The sequence below is a fragment of the Vanacampus margaritifer genome, chromosome 11, assembly GCF_051991255.1.
Source record: "Vanacampus margaritifer isolate UIUO_Vmar chromosome 11, RoL_Vmar_1.0, whole genome shotgun sequence".
NCBI classification, from domain to species: Eukaryota; Metazoa; Chordata; class Actinopteri; order Syngnathiformes; family Syngnathidae; genus Vanacampus; species Vanacampus margaritifer.
In genome coordinates, this window is record NC_135442.1 from 13,249,834 (window position 1) to 13,274,961 (window position 25,128).

The window sequence follows — 25,128 nt, forward strand, 5'->3', positions numbered from 1 at the left end:
GTGTACCTTGTGATTAAAATTGAAATTGACAAGGAAGTGCAACGTCATTTAATGTGTAGTCATTTCAATTCCTGATCTAACCACCAACGAAGAAGAACGTTGTGAACGCTGTTGTATGGCGATTGAAATTGAGGCATAACTTTAGAAAAATAAATGACCAAAAAAAATTAAAATAACTAAAATGAACTAAAATGGTCAACAGAAATGCATGAATAGTGTATTTCATACCAAGCGAGTATTTACAAGAGCCACTCCCTGTCCAAGACTTTGTCTGAAAAGACATATCTGACCATTTTCCTCAACAATAACTTTTATAGTGTTTGTAAATACCTGATGCTAATCTGGACTGGGTTGGCGGGCACTCAGTAACATTTTAAATACTTGCAGGATCACACACTCATATGTGTAAATGATCAAAAATGTAACAGACACGGGGTGGGGGAGCTCTTTTGTGAAAGTGTAATGTTTAAAATGAAATTCAAAGGTTTTATGTTAATACTAAATAAAAGTAGCCCAGTGAGAAATTAATAGCAAAGTAGATTAAAAAAAAAGTTTAAATGTTTATGGAATTAAAATGTACAGTATAGAGAAATTCAGATGATTTGATTAAAAAATAACTGGCTAACTCCTTCATTTAAACCAGTGGTGTCCAAGCCTTTTCTTCCAAAGAGCCACAGACAATAAAATCAACATGAGCAAGGGCCAGTTTTAAAGCTTTTATTTATTTCACACCCTTAAATCCATCTATATATACCGGTGTAGTACATACAAAAAAAAAAAAAACAGCTACTCATCACTCTTCTCGTATACATAATACAAAGTGCTAAACACAAGACATTTCTGTCGTGTCTTCTTTTACAGTCATATAAAAGAAATGTTAAGTTTTGTCAGCCATTGCTTGTTGAAAACAAACGCCCTAGTCAGACTAAAATATAATAACCCAAGTCACTGTCAGTTTGGATTTCTCACGAAAATACGATACGCCAATAAAGACAACTATTCATTAGCATGTAGCACTAGTGCTACCAGTGGAAAAGATTGTGTGGAGCATTGCAAATATTATTAAAATTTTACACTGTGTGAAGGAAATCTATATAACATATCTCTTTTTAGATTGAACCGCAGAAATAAATAAAGTTTTCCACAATACATGTTCGAATTTATTGAAGTGTATCTGTATATATTGTATACCATCTTCAGGCTTGTGATAAGGTCGCTAGATCTTAGGAGCCAGCAAATTTTGTTTTTGAGAGGTTTTAAAAATATCTGGTATGCTAGCATAATGGTTTGTTAGAGGAGGTGCAAAATGGTGTGCCTATTCTGCGTCTGTAATGAAAAACGGACTTTGTGGTCATGGGTTCGGGCCTCCTAATCATCCCTTTCAGCATCACTGTGGTGCATGCTCACAAGTTGTTGTCATAAAGTCGGCTTGTAAAATGTACTCAAGCGGAACGTGAAAATTAGCTGGCGCGTATTATCTATCCATTTCCTATCGTTGTTTAACTGCGGTAACGTGTGGAATTAACGCTGAGTTCAAAGCTGTTGCAAAATGGTTATGTCACAATGTGGACCAAATCAATCAAGGCCCCGCCTAGCACTTTTCAACCGCCTGTCATTAGTGCTAACTGGATCGGCGCTTAAGTTTCCCCGAAAAGCAGTCTCAAAGAGGGGGTCATTTCCCGTCGGCACATCAAGGTCAAGGGGCCTCCCCCAAAACCTCCCGCAAACTCGCTGCGGTGGAAAGCGCCCGGAGGCCCGTGTTGACATTGCGAGTAAACTGGTAGCGCGGCGTCAAATACTTTGAATTGCATGACATGCAGGGAATGGTATGTACACTCAAGAGTGAAATGGAAAATGCAGAACAACATGCTAGGGGACGCTTGCAAGGTTTGAGGGAATGTTTGTCATACCTTACACACACGCACACAAACATACCACGAAGGTGTGTGTCCTTGAGAGATTTTAGGGTTGCTGTTGTTGTGTCGTCTTATCTTACACAGTCCGATAACTCAAGTTCATCTTGTGGAATGTTTTTGTCTTGTATACAAACAGACAGAAAATGTAGAACTTGTCCATGGCACACACCAAATGCAATTTATTTTTTTATCAAATCAGTGTTGATGTATGTATTTATGAAAGTATGTTTGATATGCTTTTCTGTATTTGAAAATCTTCCAGTGACCCTGCCTTAGAAATTGCAATCCTGGACGTCTTTGGTTTTGAAGAATTTCAAAGGAATGGATATGAACAGGTCAGAAAAACACTCCTCTCGTTTTTGATTACAGTACATTTGAGGATGTTATACCTTGGAACATTTATTTGAATAGTTTTTAAAATATATATATTTTATTATACGCATATCATTATTATATTGGTATTTAATTTTAATTTTTTATTTTTTTTTGTACAGGGTTTCTTCAAATAGTATCCACCCCTATTATGGGTATAAAAATAAAAATACAAATTAAAAAAAAAAAGCACAGTGTGTCGGATTTAGTGCCATCTAATAGTGAACAAAAAAAAAACACTAATAATTGAAATGATATGCAAAATCACATCAACGTACGATTAAAAAAAAAAAAAGATTTATTGAAGGTCTAGTAATCACTAAATATAGGTCGCACTGCACCTTACAGGAGGCTGACATGTTTCGCCGCCATCCTTCTGCTGCAGATACCCGAAGGAGAAGAACTTCCAAACATAGTAATTGGTGGTAGGCTTGTGAAGTATGGTCTCTCTGAGACACCGTAGTGCATGTGTCTTCAAGTTTAGGTCGTTGCATTCTATTAGTTCACCACTAGATGGCACTAAATTCTACACACTGTCGCTTTAAGTAAAATCAGTTTATAGCTGCTGTTGTTTATACACAGAATTAACCTTTTAAGCAAAGCAGCAGCAAAAACCTTCTATCCATCCATTTCCTTCAAGTCATGTCCACATTGGGGTCACAGGTGATCTGGAGCTGGCCCTAACTGACTTTGGGGGAAGAGGCACACATAGACAAACAACCATTTTCACTCACATTCGCACTATGGACAATTTTGGGTCTTCAATGAATGTGCATGTTTGATAAGTGGGAGGAATGGCACGCGTTTTAAAAAAGCGCACACAAGCACGAGTCGAGTCAAAGATTCAAACCCGGAACCTCAAAACGGTGAAGAGGACGAATTATAGACAGTGTATAGTTTGTTAGTTTGTTGTGCGCAAGTATAGAAAAGGACGTCATAGAAAATTTCCATCCATCCACTGGATAACCACTTATCCTCACTAGGTTACGTGCGTCATTGAAAATAAATCACAAAAATTGTTGTTTGCTTTTCTTGGAAAAAACTATTATTGTACTTTCTCTAATAGTGCTCTAATCTGCCACACTTACTTGCACATTAACAAATGATGTCAAACTAATGCCTCCCCTAAAAAAAACATAAAAAGGAGAAAAATAGAAATAATTGCCTCTGTTTTGAAAATGAAAAGGTTCACACACATATAGCAAAGCATTGCTAACCACAACATCAGCACCAATTGAGTCATTATAACTGTCTCTCAGATGAAAGCTGAACTTGCATCTTTTCGGAGAAGTCTTTAATGAGTGTTACAGTCAGTCGACGTGATCACTCCACAGTGTTTTGTGGCCATCCACTTTATTGTTACTTTTTTTTTTAAACCTTCATTTTCACTTGACATGAATTATGATATCCTTCCTGTGAACATGGTTTAATATTTTACGACTTAAGCTGTCTATGTTGCATATCATTTTGAATGCAACAAAACTATTTGGCTAATTCAAGCTTGTGACGTGCAGAATATTAACTCGCTGACATGATTGGCTAGCATCTGTGGAATGTAGCTTAATCATTTCCAAAGAAGTGTGACAGTCGTCATCTGCTTACGGAACATTTTTAGTCTCTAATTGTAACGAATCATGTGAAGCCTGCGGTTGACTTGGCTTAACTTTCACTCGTCCTCACATGACCCGACAACCTCAGTTGCCTCGGTTACTTTGCGTGTGTGTGTATGCATGTGCTCATGTGCTTATGTGTGTGTGCTCAGGATCACAATGGTAACAACACACCCACATCCATGTGTAAATGATTATGTTATAGTGCTAGGACAAAGAGGGTCTGAGTCGAAACCTATTGTTTACAAATATGTGTCCCCTCTGTGGATAGAACAACTAACCTACCATGACTAATTCAGGCTATTTTATATTACCACTGAAATGTTTTCAGTTGATGTGTACACCTGTTTAAAGGTGATTAAGCAAATATTGCACTTCAATCATTCATTGCCATTGACGGCTATAGACGTCAAAAATTCATTGAAACTCTTTCTATTAGTTTAACTTTTTTTTTTTCACTTTTGTTAACAAGAGTATGAAAACCCAGAAAAAAAATTATTGTACATTTAATTTGTGATTAATCGTGAGTTAACTATTGAAGTCATGCAATTAATTACAATTAAAAAATTTAATCACCTAACGCCCCTAATTTTTAACAATCTTCCCCCCCCCCCAAAAAAAAAAGATTATTTAAAAAAATGTCACAAAAGTGGATTTTTTTTTTAAACTAATAGAAATGGTTCAAATGAATTTTTGACGTTTATAGGCGTCAATGGCAGTGAATGAGTTAATAAAAGTGTGTTCACCAAGTAACCTCATAAGTTCTTAGAAGTCAAATGTCTTATTGCAAAATATTTTTTGGACCCTCCAGGAGTGATGACTTTAGGCGTTTCACAAAACTTGTTTTGCTTTTTGAAGCGCTAATGTTTGCATATTTGCGCTCATTGTGTCTTCCAATCGTGTGTGAAATTAGTGATGTAAGTACAGTGTGCTCATCTCTATTGTCTGCGATGTTAACATACCATGTGCTCATTTTGGCATGAATTGCCAATACGTAGACTGTGGCATTCTAAGAACGGTATGGATCTAATATAAAACTGTGTGTGTGTGTGTGTGTGTGCGCGCGTGTGGCCTTATGTGTTCTCTGCATGTTGTCTAATCCAAGTAAAAAGAAGGTCATGACGAGAGTAAGAGCGGGTTGGAAGGAATAAGCGTCAGACGACCCATTCAGTACTTTCCACTGTGTGTCAGCATTACTTTTAAAATCATTTACTGGTGTGCTAATGTCTGACCTAATAATCCCACACAAGAGCTGTATAAGAATTGACTCTTCGCAACATTAATGGTACCCAAGAGCAATTTCCTAAATCAAGCACTACAATTTTGTTTGCTGTTGGCTTGTTTCCACAAAACTTTCTTAAAGGTTAGCAAGTTTTCCGGGAAGAATCCCATTACATGTTGGTGCATGGAACAGATACTCCTGACCCAGAATCCAAACGGTAGAGTCCTTCTATCTCTCCCCAATTTATTACATCATACCCACTGACCTGAATATATTACTGGATAGCCGATAGGCCAAGACTTTTGAAGCCTCGAGGCCGCCATATTAGTCCTCCCAAGAAACGTTTCTCGGCATACGATCCTATACATTTACAGTATCGAAATTGGACATTTAGAAGCAGCATGATTTATGATGTTTTCAATGTGTTAAACATAAACAAGATGACTACAGACATTTTACAACTTGCCCTTAATACATGTATAAATGATATGCTTAACGATGGGGTCTTCAAACCGGCACATACTGTCCACTTGTTCATTTTCTTTTTTACTCGTTAAAAAATAGTGCCCACTCCCGCCCCCGGCCCTAAACTAAGAGCCTACAAACTGTATATGTCTAATCTGTACGTATATGTATAGTTTACACTGTAGTCTGCTCGCGAGGTGGGAGGAGGAAGATGGCCGCCCTGTCGCTTCAACAGGTTGCGCGGGCGTGTATGGGCTATCGGCTATCCAGTAGTATATACAGATCAGTGGTTTGTACCCCATGCAGTAAGTAGCCTCCTTGCTAAAAAAAAAAATTAAAATAAAGACAAAAAGTGTGTTTTTTTAAATTGATTTGTTTATACTTTTGTTAGACTACAATCTATTCTCTTTTGCCATCTCAATGGATCTGTCCCATCTAGTGCTGTCACTATCAAATATTTTTAGAATCGATTAATCTATCAATTATTCAATCGATTATCGACTAATTGGATTCATTTTAAAGTGTATTACAAAAGCATTTCCCCCCCTATTACTCTTTATTAACCAGTGTGTATTTCGTATTTCGTATTCGTACAGTGATTGAAAAAAAAAAGGATTGATGGTGTACTACGATACTGGTTCGGTCATTGTTTCCCAAAGAAAAAACAGATGTTTGCAAATGTTCTATGTTGATTAAACACAGAAGCTAATCAGTCGTTTTTCATTCAGGACTACAGAATCAGTAAACAATGACTGTTGATATGCTGAAATCAGAGGATTTGGACAATTTTAAATAAAAAAAAATGTCTCCAAACGCCTCCTTGATTATTCAAATAGTTGTTGATTAATTTGATAATCGACTTCTTTTCGATTAATCAATTGTTTTTGACAGCTCTAGTGTCGTCCGCTCAGTATATAAATGGTGCTCATGTTACCCTCCTTGAGTTGGAAAATAGCCTATCAGCTAATTTCTTGCCAGTAGTATTTCAATCAAAGCAGTTCCACTTATTGCCAGCTCTTTTTTTTTTTTTTTTGAATTTTAAAATGATATTTCAGTCGAAAGTGTTCTGTGACTATATAAGCACCAAAGCTACCGAAATAAGGAGTATCTTTTCTTTCACCAGAAAGATACGTTAGCTACCAGCTTTTTTAGAACAAAGCACTAGGAAATGGGTTGGTTTCACCAAAAAATTATTCCGGTAGGCTAATTATATCTTCTGTGACATTTACAGTTTGGGCTGATATAGGAAATGGAAGAATGTATGGATGGTTAATTAATATATTGTCCTTCTCATGCCTCTAAATAGGCTAAGCAAAACTGTAATCCCTCCTCGTAGACGCGCACGTCCGTGACAAACAAATCCTCACACTGTTAACGTGTTTGTATACACATACACTCGGTCACACTCCACACGCGCAGCATGATCAGGGTCATTAGTGCTTGTTAATTAAAGATTTGTGTGTGTGTGTTGTACCTGCTCAGCACTTTGCTAATGAGCTAACTCAATCAAGCACCTGCTGCGATGCAGCCCCGAATAGAGCAGACAAACACAGATCAGAGGAAAACAGGAGTGCGTGCACTCACCTGTGTCCCGAAGTGCACTCTTGTCGTAAACGTACGGTCGTTATCTTCAGGCCTGTCCTGTCTGTGTTTGTTGTTTACATCCGTTTCTGCTCCATTGAGTCACGTGATTTACCGTCATCGTTGTGGACAGGATGTACAGTCGGCGAGCGTGTTGTTTACTTTAAGCGGCCGTCACTGAACACGTAGGTCAGATATGAATTGCTCAAATTATAAACAGGGAGCCGTATCGCACAAAGGGATTCAGCAATTGGTGTCACGTATGTGTTGTCTTGAATGGCTATTAGGGTGAGAAACAACCTATTAATTGTACATGGACAATAATTAAGTTATTAAAATAATTTTGGACAAAATATTAACTTTTTACTACTAAAAAATGGCTCAATGAGTCAAGTATGTCTTTAAGCAGTCACACATCCTCCCTGCTGGCAAGTAATGCTATGCTTGCTTGCCCCAATTCCACAGCAGCTACAAGCTGTTTTTGGCTATGTAGCTAGCTAGCGCAGCTAAACTGTGTCCTTTTATGGTGCATAACTGTCTTGTCTGAGTTACAAATCCTCGCCTGCATGGTGGCGAACAAGCTACATGTCTGACAAATATTGTTATCATGAAAGGCGGACAAGGAGTAGCTAATCATATGATACAGAGAGGATGCTAATCGCTAAGATACCCATCATTCATGATCAAGTGTTTTCCTAGCGTTTAAGCATATGACTTGTATATATTCTTTAAAACTTGTGACTTCCCCATGAGATCTCAACACAGCGAAAGCTTTTGTTCCACTATGACTATAGTTTAACTCCTGGTTCACTTCCTGTGTGTGTGACGTCAAAAGCACAATGTCTATACACGAGAAAGACCCTCTGGTGCTCGCAGTATTCCAGGAGGCCCTCTTCCACTTCTATTCAATTTTGTCAATTACATCCCATTTATGTTTGTGTATAGGTGTCAATCCAAAAGAGCCTCTCCATGTCAATGACGATTTGTTAAGTGTGTGTTGTGTACATTCCAGCTGTGTGTCAACATGACCAACGAGCGAATGAGGCGCTACGTCTCGGAGGTTCTATTCCAGCAGGAGCAGGCTGAGTGTCTGCAGGAGGGCATCGCCATGGAGACCCCGCCATCCCCCAGCAACCATTCATCTGCTCTGGACTTCTTTCTGCAGGTACTGCCAGTTAGGGCAATGCACACTTGCTCACGTACGGAAACGTGAGTTAAATCAATGTACATATCATGTAGTTAACGTGATGACGACTCTGGCTAGTTTTTTTTTACAAAAACTGTAAGCAAAGTCACAAAGGCACACAGGGACAATATGTATCAGGAGTATAAAAATAAATAACTACTAGTAATTAACTTTTATTACTTCTATTTTTTTATACCCAAGTACAGAGAAAAAAACATTTTAACGGTGATTATACCCTGGTGTGTGTTGTTCACAAGATTTTACGGTCTTTATGTTGATTAGGATTTTATAGTATGTCTCTTATTTCTGCATAGCTGCAAGCCCATGGCAATGTGTATTTTGTTTGCCATATGTTCTAATTGATTTGACTTTTTCCCAAATTTTCAAGACGGAAGTTTTAGATACAATGGCGGCATCTTTAAATAGTGGATGTATGCTAGTGGTTCATAGCGTAACAATGGCGGCATCTCTTTGCAAACCAGAAGCCTCAAGGACTGCTCAGTGTGTTGGATGACGAGAGTCAGAGTCTTTGGCCGACGGAGCAGAACCTCTACAAGAGGCTGTCGGCCCAGGTCGAGTCCAACCTGACGCACGGCCTCTCCTTCACCACCAAGGATGGCAACGGAAACCCCCCACCCAAAGATCAAGGCCCCACCTTTACTGTCCGCCACTATACCGGACAGGTGAGAAAATATCCGTTTTCTTTTAATGATGTGTTCTCGAATCACATTTAATTTAGCTAGAGCAGATATAATTTAATTATGTTGAAAAGTTACATCCTTGTTGCCTAAAATTGATGAAAGTATTTTTTTGTCATACTAGAGTAAAGTGTAATTGCACATCCACTACACTAGATGACAGTGGCAATCTCATTTATATTTTTTTAGGCCAGTTGATGCAAATCTTTTTCTTTCTTTTTTTTTGCCGTACTAGAATTAAGTGTAATTGCACATCACCACAGTAGATGGCAGTGGTGGTCTCATTTTTTTTTCCAAACAACTTGATTATAACCTTTTTTTTCCTTAATAGAATGATGTGTAATTGCACATCCATTACATTAGATGGCAGTGGCGCTCTCATTTGCGTATTTTTTTTAATTAAGGCAAATTGATGCTAATCTTTTCTGTTAAAGACTAAAACAGACTAAAAAACGATCAGTTCTTCTTTTTTTTTGTACATTGATCCATATTTCTTTCTTTTATTTTCTTTAAGACGATGCAATAGTATGCACTTAAAACGACTAAGACAAATTGGATAATTTATTCTTGTTCCGAAGGGTGGCGTAACAGAAACTAATTGAGAAGCACCGTTCTACAGTACAGCATCCAACAATGCAGTGTGATTTTCACACTTTCCAGAGCAAGTTGAGCAATGGAAAAGCAGCACAACACAATGGGTGTGACATTCAATACCTGATCATATCTAATGGATATTTGCCTAATGATACAGTTAAATAATGATAAACTGCCCCTGGGTAGCAAATTTAGCTGCTGTCTGCTCTATGAACAATGTTACGGAGTAATACAGCTACCCCTCCTTTAAACAAAAAAAAAATCCAAATTAATCAAGTTGTGAGTTGTATACATGTCATTCATTTAAGGAAACGCACTAAAGGTGTAATATGGTGCTTGCTTGCTACCTTTGCAATCATAATGCTTTTATGTGGCCATCCTTTCATCCGTAAGGCAAAACTGTTTGAAAGCAAGTTTTTTTTTTTCGTCCCATTGACCCAGGCACTCTTTATATGGACAGAATAAAGAGGCTGCATCTCATATAAAACACAATATGTTCCATTAGTTGAATGTATTATAAGGCATATGAATAGCAGTAGTATTTTTTATCAAATACAAAAAAAAACTGTTTTCTCTCTTTATACTAAGTAGTCATGTCCAACAAGTGCAGCAGAATTTTTTTTAATTACAATTTATTTGAAATTGTGCTGCGTTATTATCTGTGTCAGGACATCGCTTCCAGACATGATGTTTTTAAAACATATTTTCCACTCGAAAAAAAAAAAAGAGAAGATAATTCTGTGTTGTTTTCCTTTTTCCAGATTGCGTATGACCTCACAGGATCGCTCATAAAAAACAAGGACTCCCTTCCTCAGAACATCTTGTTTACGATGAAGTGTGAGTACTCGCAGAGCAGCGCGCATATGAGCACATTGTTGCGTCAGCGCATACTTGATCACAAAGATCCACTCATGTCTAAACCAACAGCGCTCCAAAACACCCTCTGTCTGAGAGTGTGTGTGTGTGTTTGCGCGTGTATGTCATGGCGTATGCTGCAGACAGCAGTGTCTGTGTGCATGTATTGTCGACGAAGGTGCCAGATGTGAGGTGTCGCAGCTCCGAGGACACAGACGAGCCGTTGTGCGACTGCCAGGCTTGCTTGTGCGTCCAGCAGCCTAATTGCTTCAATTTCCATGATGTGGCTAATCTTCTAAAGGCCCGGCCTTCATTCACACTTGGCCCTTGTCCTCCTCAGGCCGACCGGCCATTCAAATCGCAAACAGACTGTGTTAACACAATGCAAAGGTCACATCGGGACGTTATTTTTTCACCACCAATTTTCTCTTCGAGACATATTAGGGCCACACTGAAAATGAAAAATAGTCATCTCTGGGATACAGATTTTGTTTTTACAAGTAGGATCATGACAATACATTATAATGTTAGAAGAATATGGTTAATATATGGTGAAAACTGTCAAAATGACACAACTATAAAGTCAGAAATTTGAGAACAGAAGTTGCTGTCTCCCTTTAGATCTGTAATAAGGTTTTTTTTTTGTCTCATAGATAATTTACATTTTTCTCTTAATATCATAATTTTATTGTCATAGTTTACAAAAATGTTGTGATCATAAAAATATTAGGGCTGGTTAAGTCCTGATACCAGGTATGGATATCAAGCCGATAGCAGGACTTATTTCATGGTATCGTTACTTGTATGAAAAATGCTATAATGGGATATATAGATCTTTCTTTAAAATTATCTGTCATTTTTTGTCGGGGAAATTTTAGGTATCAAAAGCCCTAGTGGTATTGGTATTCAATATTGGTATTGAGTACTGATACTGACATCAGTCTGAAAAACGTGGTTTCGAACATCCATCATTTGTATACTACTATATTTATTAATTTAATACCCTAATGTAGAAATGTTATGCTTGCCATAATTCTCATATTGCAACTTTAGTTTTGTAAAATGAGGATATATTTGTTTTGTAAAACTACTACCGTAGTTTCCCTTCTAAATTTTTCTTTATTTTTTCTTTACTTTATTTAAGAATTCAAAATCACGTTTTTAATCAAATGTTTTATTAATATGGGTCATATTAAACCTTTTTTCATCTCAGAATATTTTTGTTCTTTTAATATAACAGTTTTTTCCCCCTAAATAGTAGGGAAGGACGAGTACCGATAGGCATCGATATCGGTCCGATACCAGATCTTACTTCAAGCTATCAGTGCTTGTGATGGTAACCGATACCAGGGTTGCTTTATGATGAGGAACTAGAAATTTGAAATTAGATGAATAGAAAATTGTCATTAATTTAATTTTTTTTTTAAATTATGCTACTTTTAGATATATAGGTCTTTCTCTGTCATTGTCTTTTTTTTGGAGGTGAATTTTATGTATCAAGAGTACTAGTATCAGTACTTGTTATTGGTGACTATTCAAAAGTTCTCGAACTAGTATCGGTCTGAAAATAAGTGATTTCGAGCATCTCTACATAATACTATGAGTTTATTCTATTAGGAGTACACATTTCATTCTGTTAGTCTCACAAATTTACTCTCATAACATTTTGACTATTCATGTAATAGTCTTCTACCTGTGTTATGCAACATTTAAGCAGAGCACCAAAACCAACTCATTTATATTTGTAGCATTTAACAACATTATTATCAGATTTGTCAAGTACAAGGACGGCTTTTTGGCTTCATAACCACACAGAAGGCTTTGTTTCTTGACGGGGAAAAGGCAACACTATCGTCATTAAATGATTATTTGGATCACATGAAAGCAGCACTGACCAGTGGTGACGCTACGCTGCCAAGCATGGCGTCATGACCCAAAGTCGGTGCCCACAAGACCGTCGCTAATTTCAATGAATGAGAAGCCAGCATTCCCTCATGGTGTGCCGATGTTATTTTGAATGCGTCCTGCGGCTCCCTCTCTAAGCCTTTAAGCTTCTGAAAGTTGATGAGCTCTATGTAAGTGATTGCTTTAAATGAAAAGACAATTAGCCCTGAAGTGCTGTGTAATTAAGTCCTTAAATTACTTAAATGTGTTTTGTTTTTCTTTGCTCATTATCTGACTAATCAAATATTCCCTTTCACCCGCGTTGTTGTATGACTAAGACATTAGTTGGTCTACCATAGGTGGCGCTATGCCAACTTTTAAGCTCTTTATGGGCCTTTTTGGAGTGTTCCTGGATATCTTAGGGTCAGACTACAAGTGTTTCAGTTGGACTAATAAGTGCCTGTAAATCTGACTAAGGTATTTCTGCATCTTTCATGTCTTGATGTTTTTATTTGCATTTTTAGTCAGACAAAGTTTCTGTGTATCTAGTTGGACTCATGTTTTTTGTACATCTTTGAATTGGTATAAGGCTGTTTTTTTTTTGGCTATCTTTCACTCACACTTATGAAGATCAATGTGACAAGTGTCGACCATCTTTGTGAAATTTTGTCAAAGACATGGAACGAGCACTTCAAATCCCTCTAAAATAAATCGATTCACGTCACTTGTCACATTCTCTCATACATTCTGACCAATAATCTTCCAATTGCGCAGGTTAGGACAAGTTTGTAGGGCAAGTATCAGGTTAGAAGCATTGCGGTATTTTTGACCCAATCTTGGCCTGTAGGAGTAATTGGTGGATATTTTTATCTGAAACTTGTCAGCCAATTGGAGACAGGGTCTCCCCGAGTAGAAGTCAAAATAAAGTGTTGAATAGAACATTGAGAAATAAATAAGTTTTGCCATTTTTATCCAAATTGAAGGTGTATTTTGACTTTTTATAGGCAATATCACACAAACACAACACTCCCCACAAAGGCCATTTTTCCCAACACAATTTCTCCAGAACCCATTGGCCGATTTTCAAAATTCTTAGTGCGTTGTACTTAGATTGAGGGGGCAATTCCAACCAGACTCAGGATTTTGTATACACGTTTCTGTGCATCTTTGATTGTGAATCAATTAGTCCAACTTGTTTTTTGTTTTTTTTGTATGTTTATGCATATTTTTTACTCAAAACAAGGTTTTTCTTACATTTCAGTTAAATGTTCTGTAGATGTTTTGTGTATTTTCATCAGACTAAGTTGTTTAGACTAACTTTGACTTCAGTGTTTCAGTCTATTCTTTCAGTCAGACTAATTCATGTTTGAGAATCTAAGAGTCTATTTCCGTGCATCTTTCAGTTGGACTAAGCCTTAGTCCTTAGCCTTTTTGGAAACACCTTAGTCACTAAGGTGTTTCCAAAAATCTTTAGGTTGGACTAAGGTGTTTTCGGACGGGCTATAAGTTAGTCACCAGACGTTCCGATTTTTAACGGGCCAGTCCTGGTTTTGAGTCTTGTGTTTAGCTTTAGCTAAAGTAATAACACAACCACCAATTACCAGATTGACAAGTGATTAAATTTGTTATAAATAGTTCAGAGTGAGAATTTATCGTATACTGTATTTAATTTTTAGCGAACCGTTCCGGTTTTTAATTTTGAAAATCTGGACAACCTTCTGTATTTCAGTTTGTCTTTCTGTTAGGCTGAGTGTTTGTGAATCTAACAGTCGGACTAAGTTGTTTCCTTGTCAGTCAAAATTGTTTTGTTTTGTTTTTTGTTCATTTCAGTAGTTACAAAGGTGATTCAGTTTCTTTCAATTGGACGATCTCAATTGGCCTAACCCACCATTTAGATGTTTCTAATGTCATGTAAACGTGTTGCTTTTAAACAACTCAACGTGCCCCCTAATTGTCTAGACCCCCCCCCCCCTTTCTTACTCCTCTGCTTTGATTCTTCTGCCATCCACCCCCTTGTTTCCACCAATGCGCTTGTTTCTTTTCACGCTTTTTTCTTCCCTGTGTGCTTTATACCCTGCAGCCAGCGACAGTGTGTTGCTGCGGCAGCTCTTCCTGGCCAAGTTGACTCAGACTGGTTCTCTGGTCCCAGCAGCCCAGGGCCGGGTCGGGCTCAGGGGGTCCAAAGCCTCTCTGCTGCTCAACAGGACAGCACCAACCAACCTGTCCAGCACACCTCCACAACCACATCGAGGGTACCATGACCTCACTAAGGTATAGTGTGCTGGTCACAAAGTTCCGGACTTGGTCTGTAGCGTACTAAAACAGATCTCAAACGACATGAATGCCACGGCCAGTCAAGTTTGTTGATCTTGGATGAGTAAAAGGACGTCCATGTTGCAACCAGTTATCAGCTTTTCATTACAATTAGGCGAACAATAATCACTAGAAATAGAGACACTGTATTTTTGGTTTAAAAAAATTTCTCTCTCTATATATATAAAAATATGACGGTCTAATATCAAATTCTTCCCACCACAGACTATTTATAAACCTCTGGGAATTGGATTTGTTTGTACTGCCCAAACTGACAACAACAAAAGCCTAACAACCATGTGTACGCACACACACTCACACAATCGAGATTAAACAAAATTTTCCCATGGCACTCAATCTTAACAAAAATAATCTTAGAGCAAATCATGTGGTGCATTCAGTCCATCAAACCATTCCCCTATTTCCATTTCATGACTATTGTTGTTTTGGAAAGCTCATTTTCCCCATGCACATGTGACTGAAGACACTTCCCGCTCATGTAACCTCCTGGGGGTCCGGCCCTTCTGTCTGTGTGGCTCATTAGCCATTTAGAACAGGGGGTTTATGCCCAGTGCTGTCCCTGCCTCCAGCTTTGTGGGGTAACACCAGGTAAGGCAGCAGTGACCTCACACGATAAGAAAATAACACAATAAATGTGTTGAGTTAGGCTTACCAGCATGTGAAACTCATTGTGCCAATTACTATCGCATGAACACAAGGTTTATGAAAGCAATGCTCAGAATAGGACATCCTTAAAAGCAACACATTTGACAAAACACAGCGTTAGTAGCTATTAGTAAAACTACGCTCTAAATACAAAGACATTAAAAAGATTTAATCCATCCATTTGCTGATAGCAATTTGCCACAATAGGGGGCTACAACCTGGACTGGTGTTCAGCCAGTCACATGGCACAAATACACAAACCACCATTTCAACTCACACCTGTGGACAATTTAAAAACTTCAATGAACCTAACGTGCATGTTTTTGGAATGTGGGAGGGAAGTAGCCAGACAAAACCCAGGGGAGAACATGCAAACGCCACACATGAATTCTGAACCTCAGAAATTTGAGACCGACACACTTTGAACTTGGCCACATTTTGATCCACTCTGAAATATAAGAAACAATGCCTCTGTTCTCATGTTCTTCCTTTCAAGAAATTTTGCAAAAGTATTCACAGAAAAAGTAAAAATCAAGCATGGATTTTTGATCCTTTAATGCTTGTTCCATTAAGGTCTTGTGATCTTAGATGATTTCCTCACATCTCACATGGTGTCATAGTGGTTTGGTGAAATTTAGAGGCGTATTTTTCTTGCAAATAAAATGAAAATGAAAAAGAGGTTGCTAAAAGGCCCAAAAAAATACGACACATGATAAACACAATTTGGGTTTGATACAAGTATGGATGGTGTTTTGGCTGCTCCCAAACTTTATAAAAACCTCTCATGATGCTGTGGGCGTAACATGGCAATGAGAGATATTCTCCTTATCACACTGCTTTGGAACCATTCAAATGATTTTAAGTGCTTTGAAGTTACTCGTGTCTCTCTCTATTACTTTGTTTCAACTGTCAGATCTTAAAGAAGAAAGGCTCCAGCTCCTTCCTTCAACGACTCGAGCGTTGCGGGCCCATCACAGTGGCGGTCCAGCTGAGGGTAACGTGCACCTCATCAGTCACTCATGCAATGCAATAACAAACAAGATGAAGCATTATAATTAGTGCCTTGACTGGGATGTCAAATCTGTGATCGTTGTTTATTTACCATTTTATCATTGAATCCCAAATCCATTTGAATGGGTTACTTTTGCCAAAAAAACACGTCATAGTCCCCAAAATAAGACTGTGATTTGTTATACAGTCCTCGTATTGGGTCAGTACAATCTTTTTTTCTAGGAATAATCTTTTCTTTGCATGCTGGAAAGACAGCCTTTGCGTCATAAAGCCTTAAGACTTTTACTAAAAGTGTAACATGACTATATAAAGCAACAACAATATTAGTTAAGCGAGGGAAGCGCAGTGCCTGCCAGTGATGCAAGTCTGTAGATTGCGCCTCGGAGAAGGGGCGCCTGTGCTTTGAATGAGGCTAGTGTGTTTCCCAATCACAGTGGCCTTGTGGGCGCGTGGTCCAAGAGTCCCTCAGGGGAGGGGTGGGGGTGGGGGGGGGGGTGCTGGAGAGAGTAGGTTGAAGAATGATGCTGTACCACTCTTAAAGCCTTCTCATGAATGAATGAACAATGGACAGCTAGTGCTGCGTGACGCGCATCCTGCGAATCCGGCGAGTACGCACGTATTGGGACATGTGAGGGCTGCCGATGACGCTCGGAGTCGAAGGGGGCGGGAATCGTAAGCTATGCGGAGCGTGAGGTTGACGTTTGGCGAGTGGCGAAGCATGCAGTTGTTTTCATCCAGGGTTAAGTGTGCATGAGTACAGAGGAGTAACACTAAAAAGGAAAGATAGGCCAGAATATGAAGAATGATCTTATTCTTCTCATTTTGCAACATTTTTCTTGTAACACGACATACAAATTTATGGTGTCTTGTAATCTTATGATTTAAATCTCATGACATTACGGCTTTGGTTGTAAAATGTTGACATGTCATATGACATATTTCCTGGAAAATATTTGTAATTTTCCTAATATTATTGTCTCCAAAAGATGACAAAAATAACGTTATTCAAAAACAGTGAACACCAACTATTCAGGGCCCGGCCCGTGAATGGCAAACATCCACGTATAATTGGTGTCCATTATAAATGCATTGAAAAATAAAGAAAAATTGAATCTTCTGCATGGATTCCAGCAAATCAACTTTTTTTTTTTTTTTTTTAACAAAAACTCACTTGACAAAATGGGGATAAACCTCCAATAAGAATTTTCCTCAAAAAATGGGGATTGGCTCCCCCAAAATATAGATACACAGTATATAAAATATTATATATGAATATAATACAAGGTGCCAAACTGTCAGTATGTTGGGGTTCACTGCAATACAGCGTTCACCATTTTTTTTCTAATAGTACTTCCAACCTTACATCTTGAGAAATATTATTTCATATTTAAAATACCAGTATTCATTAAAAAGTTTCTCAAAAAAAAAAAAAGACTCTTCTTGTAGCATTCCACCTAGTTTCCTCCGTTTTTTGTCTTTATTCTCATAAGCCAACGTTTTTCTTGTTATTTTTGTGTTATTAATGTGTTCTGGAAAAATTACAACTTTGTTTTTTTATTATATTGCCCTTTTTCCTCCTGATGTTTGCAACTTATTCTTGTAATGTTACACCTGGATAATTAAAACATGGCAAATTCCACCCGTCCCCTTCATTTTTTTCTCTCGCATTTAAAGGGACTGTGTGTATATTTTTTTATTTGTATTTCTCAATGTTCAATTATTTTAAAACCCCTCTATTAATTTCAATAATATGCAAAATAATATGTTCTATCACATCCAGGCACATTTCTTCTATAAACTTAGGTCTAATAATCGCTAATTATATTACATAGGTTGCACCACACCTTAAAGGATGCTGATATGTTTTGTCGCCATCTTTCTGCTACGGCTATCTGGAGGAGGAGAAATTAGCGAATGTAGTAATTGGCGATAGGCTTGCAAAGTGCGTTCTCTCTGATGCACCATACTGTGCATGCTTCAAAATGGCCGTGCTTCAAGCGTAGGTCGTTGCATTCGACTAAATGGCAAAAAATGCTATACACTGTCTCTTTAAGAAATGTTCTTACCATATTTTGGCTTTTTTTCTTGGATTATTGTTTTAATATCCATCCATATATTTTCCATACCTCATATTCTTAAGGCGTTTCAGCTCACGGTACATAACTGACTTGCATTTGGACTTTTGTGTTAACTGAGGAATGAAAGACTTGAGGGCTTGAAAAGCAAAAAATTACCATTTCAACCACAAAGGACGTCAAAGAACCTCACTTTCTTCTCTACCGTATCAAACAATGAACAGACTTTATGAAACAGAACACAATGTAGGTCATCTTCACAGCACAGCCTTGTCTTGTTGTAATTTTAGTAAAACATCCAGTGGGCACCTTTTGACTCTGCCTGCTTTTCCTCTTCCTCCCTGCAGAACACACTATCAGAGTTGATCAGCAAGTTGCAGGCCTCCACGGCCCACTTTGTGGAGTGCGTGTGCCCCAATGCCAGCGGTCAGCCCGACACCTTCGACAGCGCCCACGTGTCCGCCCAGTTGCGGCACGTCGCCGTGCTTGACATGGTGCACACCATCCGTTATGGCTACCCCGTGCGCCTGTCCTTTCCCGGCTTCCTCAGCAGGTCAGTGTGAGTGTGTTTTTGCGCTTTTAGAAGCAGCAATTTGCGAAACGTGGTGAAAACACAGCATTAATTGAAAAAAATCACAGTAAATCACAATTACAAGAATATTTTTACAGGTGTAAAACACAATTACAAAATACAAGACGTGTCATTATTACAACAAAAAAAAGTTGTCAATGTAGTTTGTCAAGCATTTTTAAAGTTTGACATGAGAAAGGTCGTCATTAACTCATTCACTCCCAGCCATGTTCACTAAAACAATCCCCTTCACTCCCAGCTGTTTTACTGGATTTTGACAGATTTTGCAAGGCCCACAGCATATTGTGTTCTATTGCTATGAAAACATGAAACCTACCAAAAGAAAGATTGAAGTATCTTCTCCTCTCTATTTGCAATATGTTATCCGTAGATGCAGTGCATGTCAGCTAGTGACTTTGGGTAGATATTGAAGTTTAAGTTGTTTAGTCCAGGGTAAACATTTTTCAGTAAGCCTTGTGAATACCCACTTCAAAATTCCTCCCTGATGCACACCGTTCGTTCAGCAATATGCAGGATACAGTATGTTAGCCAGATTACCCATTTTTTACTAGCCTACCCTCCTCTGCTTCTAATTAGCTGGTACCCTCTGCCTTCGCTGATTCGATTGGCGATCTTTAGTCATGCGGACTAATGAGTAGGAAAGTTGAGGAAAATAATCCTTCAAATGGTGTCTTGAACTTTGTCGGCGACCCGGAGTTCTAGCTCAATGGAAGCGCTTTGCGCTCATACACCGGAGACTTACTCATGGTATGAGTTCAATCCCCGTGATGGGCACATGATCTAGTTTTAGAGTAGCTAGGCGGCTGTTATTTGATTTTATAGCAAGTTGAATGGGGACAGAAAGTGTAACATTTGGCCTAAAACTATTTTGAAGTCTAGTCGTGACACTTTTTCGCTATTTTTGTTCATTGTTCACTTAATATTGTTTTACGACATTATTTATACTGTATATTTGTCTCATGATAAATACATTTTGCATTAATTAAGGCATATTGTGTTAACAGTAATAACTACAAACTGCTCCTAATCAAATCATGATTATTGTAAGCAAGTACAAATAACGGATGTCATCTTTCTAAAACAGGACATTTTTCTGGACTAAAAATAAAAAGTGAAAATGAAGTTGCTTTCTATTAAACAGATGATAAATATCTAGGGTGAAATGTTGGATAAATCAGTTCCAAGACATTTAGGCATGTACATGGTAGTTGGTACCATCAGCATTATGAGGAGGCCATTATCCCTTGTAAGGGATCTCTGGACCCAAGAAGTTTGAGAACCTCTGCTGTCGATGATGTCATTTGTTCTAAGGATGACTCGCAGGCGGATAAGCATCAGCATCCCGAAGTCACTGCAACCTTCCTTGTTGTTGTTAGAAGCACATTATGACCTGGAATAGGTTCACTTGAGGAGGATGATGGGAGTCCATTGCAGCTAATGAATGCCACTATCACATCTCTCATGTCAGTGTGACTCGGACGCATTAAGCAGTGAGTTTTGTGCGAGGTCTCCGTGTCCCAGTACTTCAATTTGACGTCATTATTCGTACACCTCTTTTCTTAACTGCATTGCTACTCTCACCACCTTGCCTCAGTGTAATTTTCTTGCTGTGGCAAAATAATTTTTTGCCTGGAAGCTGAATCTCTGACACATCTCTTTGGCATTTTACCCGACATCTCTCCCCGTTCTTCACATTCTTACAACCGGTAGAGGCTTTTTGGCTTTAAGCTTCTTTTTTCCTCTTTTTGGTTCTCTATTCCTCTGTCACTCTCTCTCATCCCCTGTTATTGTCTGGTTTAGAAAGTGAAGGGATTAACATGGACATTCCTGCCACATTATAAAAGAGGACAAAGCTGATCACATGACCCCCCTCACCAAAAAGTTTCCACTACCGCACACTGTAAACATCACATCACATCTCCTGGTCCTGCTTTTACTGAAGTGATGTCAGACTTTCTATTGTGACTGAAATGGAAAATAAAACGGTAGGTAGAAGTCTATTTTAACATTATATGCCGTGTGATAGGGTGAGATGTTGGTAGATGATAGGAAATGGTTTTCTATCACAGCAAGCTAGCTTTTTATAGGGGACATATTACTGAAAAATTACTTTTGAATTGTTTGAGTAGATGTTTTTGGATTTGTGAATCTCAATGGTGAAATGTTTCATTTGGACGTTTGGACATTGTGGAGCTGAGTCATTTCATTTTTGTTTCATGGCGAGTTTTCCATCTATGCTGCCATGATGAAAATTCAAACAGACAAATTTTGGGGGAAAAGTTCACCTCTGAAGGACCCCAGGAAGTAGCAAAGATGGCTGCTTCAAACCACAAAGGAAAACTCCTCGTTTATTTTCATGTATGGGTTTCGAGACGTTTTTGTAGTTCTGCTCATCATAGACATGCCTACCAAATTTCAAGTTTTCAAGTTGCCAAGTGAACCTGTCAGCCAAGCCAGTTTTGGAGGGGTAAACCCAGGACCAAGGCCAAATTGAAATTTTTATGGTGAGCTATTGAGTTTTGGAAAGCCTTTAAAATTTGGCATAAGAATAATAACAATGAAAAATGAAAGCACTTTTGTGCAATTTAGCAGCACCCATCTGTCTGTGGTTTTACATATGGTTCAAATTTGGGGCTGATCGGATAAACTTTCCAAACCAAGTTTGTCTTAATGGACCTTAAAAAAAATGGCCAAAATGGTCACAAAATGGTAGATTTCCTGTCTCCTTTTAGTTATGAGAGTAAGACATTTTTGTACATCGACTGACAATGAACATGCTAAACTTTGAGCAAACTGGTTTAAGGGGCTGAATTTTCCCCAAAATTACAGTTGGAGCTGCTAAGTCAATTTTTTGGGGCCTTATTACCACACAATGAACACACTAACAACGTTTAGTGAGGTGTTGTGTCCGAAAAAGTCCTCAAAGAGGCGGTTTACTTGGCCTAATAATCACAACGGCAAAGAAATTAGGTAATTTCAAGAGGGCCTCCTAATAAAGGCCTCTTCCTGATAAAAAGACTTAGCCATAAAGGATGACTAGTATTCTCTGCGGTTGGAAAAATAAGGACATTTGATAATTCTGTGAGGAATTGTAACACAACAATTCAACTTACGTTTTATGTGGTGTGACTGATATTAAATACTAGGTTATCGCCCATCACTGATCTTCAGATTATCCTTTGTTTATGTTCGTTGTATTCTGTGTGAAAACTTTCTGACCTTTTGTGTGATTTTGCCTAAGACGAGTCTATCCACTCCATGTCATTTATACCCCCCTAATGGGATCAGCCTTGACCAAGAGACCTTACTTACTCTTCCTTCTCAACTCTCCCAAGGGACACTAATTCTTTTTTTTTTTTGTTCTTCTACTGATTTAATCCATTTTTCCATTTGTCTCCCATTTAAGATCAGGTCCTGGCCCTTGACCAAGTCATACGACAGCGCAATAAGTCAACCGTGAATGTTGAGTTTTTCTTTGTTCATGTTAACACAAACCGAATTACACACACGCGCCCATGCGCACGCACACACACACACACACACACACACACACACGCGACTATGCAGGCCGCTTCCCTAAAGTCCTAGAGGCTGTATTAAGGGAATTGCATTAGTGTCCTGGCAACTGCAGATTTATGAGGAAATCTATTTTACCATTGCTTTTATTTGCCTTTTATGATACTCTCTGTTTTTGTGGCCAGATTTATTTCCTGACAGTTGCACGAGGTCAAATACTGTCTGCGTTTTGTGTCGCTCGTGTAAATCCCGGCCCCTCTTTTGTGTGTCTGCATTTCTTCGCAGAGCACTTCAGACAACTCCATCACACAGTGAGTGGGTAGTGACAAGTGGGCCCTCGTTGCCGCTGGCTGGCGGATAGACACGCATTATGTAGCACGTTTAGTTTAGTTGCAGCGCCACCGGGATTTTATGAAACTAAGAGGCTGCAAAAATTGAGCAACAGATGTTACATTTGAATGCGTTGAAAAGTCTTTATTTCTACTACGTGATCTTGCATGGGATCTGTGTGAAATTTTAATTGACTTTTGAGACTGGATTTTAGTTGAACTCCAAATTGTACGATTTTTGCGGCGCTTAATTAAGACCTTATTTTGAATCACCCTCAAGCCCCTTATGTCATGTAAGAGTATGGCGGGACAATCTTTGGTTTTCTTATCCCCATCTTTGGGGTCATAGATTTACATAGTTCCTCTGGGGGTGGGGGGGGGGGGGCAGAGGGCGCTGTCTGCCGAACTGGTATTTCCATACAGGAAGAGGGTTAGCCAGAGTTCAGGCGCAAATCAAGCGCACCCACGCTTGCTCGACGATTGACAACACGAGTGATTTACATTCGCCACCATCTGCTTGTTATATTGGTCTCATTTGATGTATGTATGACATCATCATCTCTGCATCAACAACCACAACAGCACTATGATTATAAAATTGGATGCAACATGGCTGACATATGCACAAAGGTTTTGGCACAAGCCTTTTAATCAATCAATTGATCAATTACGGGTTGGGCTAGATCAAGAACAAGTAGACTTCTAACTTGGTGGGAATACATTGGGGAATTACCCGTTTTCTCTTCCAAAGGCCATAAATGCATGCTTGAAAGATTCTGGCTTTGAAGAATGTGACTGAACCCAATCTAACACCTTTGGGATGAATTTGAACAGAGACGTTGAGCCAGACCTCCTCTCAAGAACTATTTCTCCAGACACACTTGTAAAAAAGTCTTCCCAAAAAGCTGTTATCGGGTAGATGCACTGGTGGTGACCTTGCACAGTTACCAAAGAGCCTTCATTCTTAGGCACCATTGCCAGAAGATATATGTTTCCCAATGTATTCCAAAAGTAAATGTCATTGAAAGGCCCCAGCAGGTTGTCTTGTATTGGGCATTAAAGCTTACGATGAATAAGTTGTGTTGATTCTTGGAGTGAAGTGACTCACTACGAGGCATGGGCCGGTTACTGGTTTGACGGTATACCACTGTTTCAAAACTGCTTAAACTTTCCACCACCGATTATGGCCTGGGTTTAAGACAATTTGATTGGCTGCTGTAGGCAGGATTAGTCTGTCACAGAGCCTTTGAAACAAATGACGAGAGCCGTGTCCTCATTGGGAGCACCATTTTTTTTCTTTCCCGGCTCTCTCCATTTCTTTCTACAAAAAAATGTTTCTACGGTGGGGGCAGTTACACACTCAGTATACACACAGGGGAACAGAGAAGGGGCCACAAAGAGAGACAAGAACGTACTAGTAAGGAATAGTTAAGAAAAATAGTGACAGAAGGAAAAGGAGGTTTACATTTTTTGGACAATAAAAAGGCTGAGTATAGCACAACCTCTCAAACTCAACCACCTCCATTGCCGGAAATTGTGTTGAGTTCAACAAACAGAGTCTTTGCAGTGTATATGTGCACTCTGACAGGGTTTGTGTTTGTAAGTTTTTGTGTGACAGGGTGACTTTAGACTGTATGAACAATGAATGAGGGTTAACCCTACTAGTTTGTGGTAACATTTTTACATCATCCATAAACATCTCGTTTACAGCACTTCTGGAGGTGCATGCATGCCAATGACGTTGTAGATTACAATGTACACAACAACAGTGTGCATGCCTATGTTGCGCTAGCAGATATTTCAATTGTGTTTTTCCACTGGATATTTGTGTTTTGCAGTATTTTTATCTTTCATTCATTGTTTTGTGTCCAATATAAAAATGTGTTTTTGAGAGAGAAAAAATGAAGAAAAGATCTAATAAAATTGCCATTAATGTTATGTAATTTCAAGGAAAACTGCTTTATCTGGATTTATATCATTATCGAGATTTTTTTTTTTTTTTTTTTAGTACTCAGTGCTCAATACAATGCAGCTAAAGCAAGTCAATATATTTTTTATGCCGGATCCTTGAAATGATCCTCAAATACTGATTGCCTGCTCTTGTGTTCGCAAAAATGATTTGCAATTTAGCATCAGCCAAGGACACCTGCTTCTAATTAGGGTTCAAATCAACAAATTCTTTAGTTGGTTTCAAGTCCTAAAATGTGCCCAAAATGTGGCATAGGCATGTCCACCGAAATGTC

The 25,128-nt window shown here is 38.6% G+C and overlaps 1 protein-coding gene across 4 annotated transcripts in view; it reads left to right on the plus strand.

Annotated features, from left to right (window-relative positions):
- The window catches only part of myo16 (myosin XVI), a 119,248-nt gene that overhangs the window by 70,425 nt on the left and 23,695 nt on the right, over nt 1-25,128 (plus strand). For all 4 annotated transcript variants that reach the window (XM_077580306.1, XM_077580305.1, XM_077580304.1 and 1 more), the window contains 7 exons: nt 2,179-2,251; nt 8,179-8,331; nt 8,835-9,035; nt 10,406-10,481; nt 14,464-14,654; nt 16,276-16,356; nt 18,796-19,001. In XM_077580306.1, the coding sequence (XP_077436432.1) occupies nt 2,179-2,251; nt 8,179-8,331; nt 8,835-9,035; nt 10,406-10,481; nt 14,464-14,654; nt 16,276-16,356; nt 18,796-19,001 (981 nt within the window). The remainder of the gene's footprint in view (nt 1-2,178; nt 2,252-8,178; nt 8,332-8,834; nt 9,036-10,405; nt 10,482-14,463; nt 14,655-16,275; nt 16,357-18,795; nt 19,002-25,128) is intronic.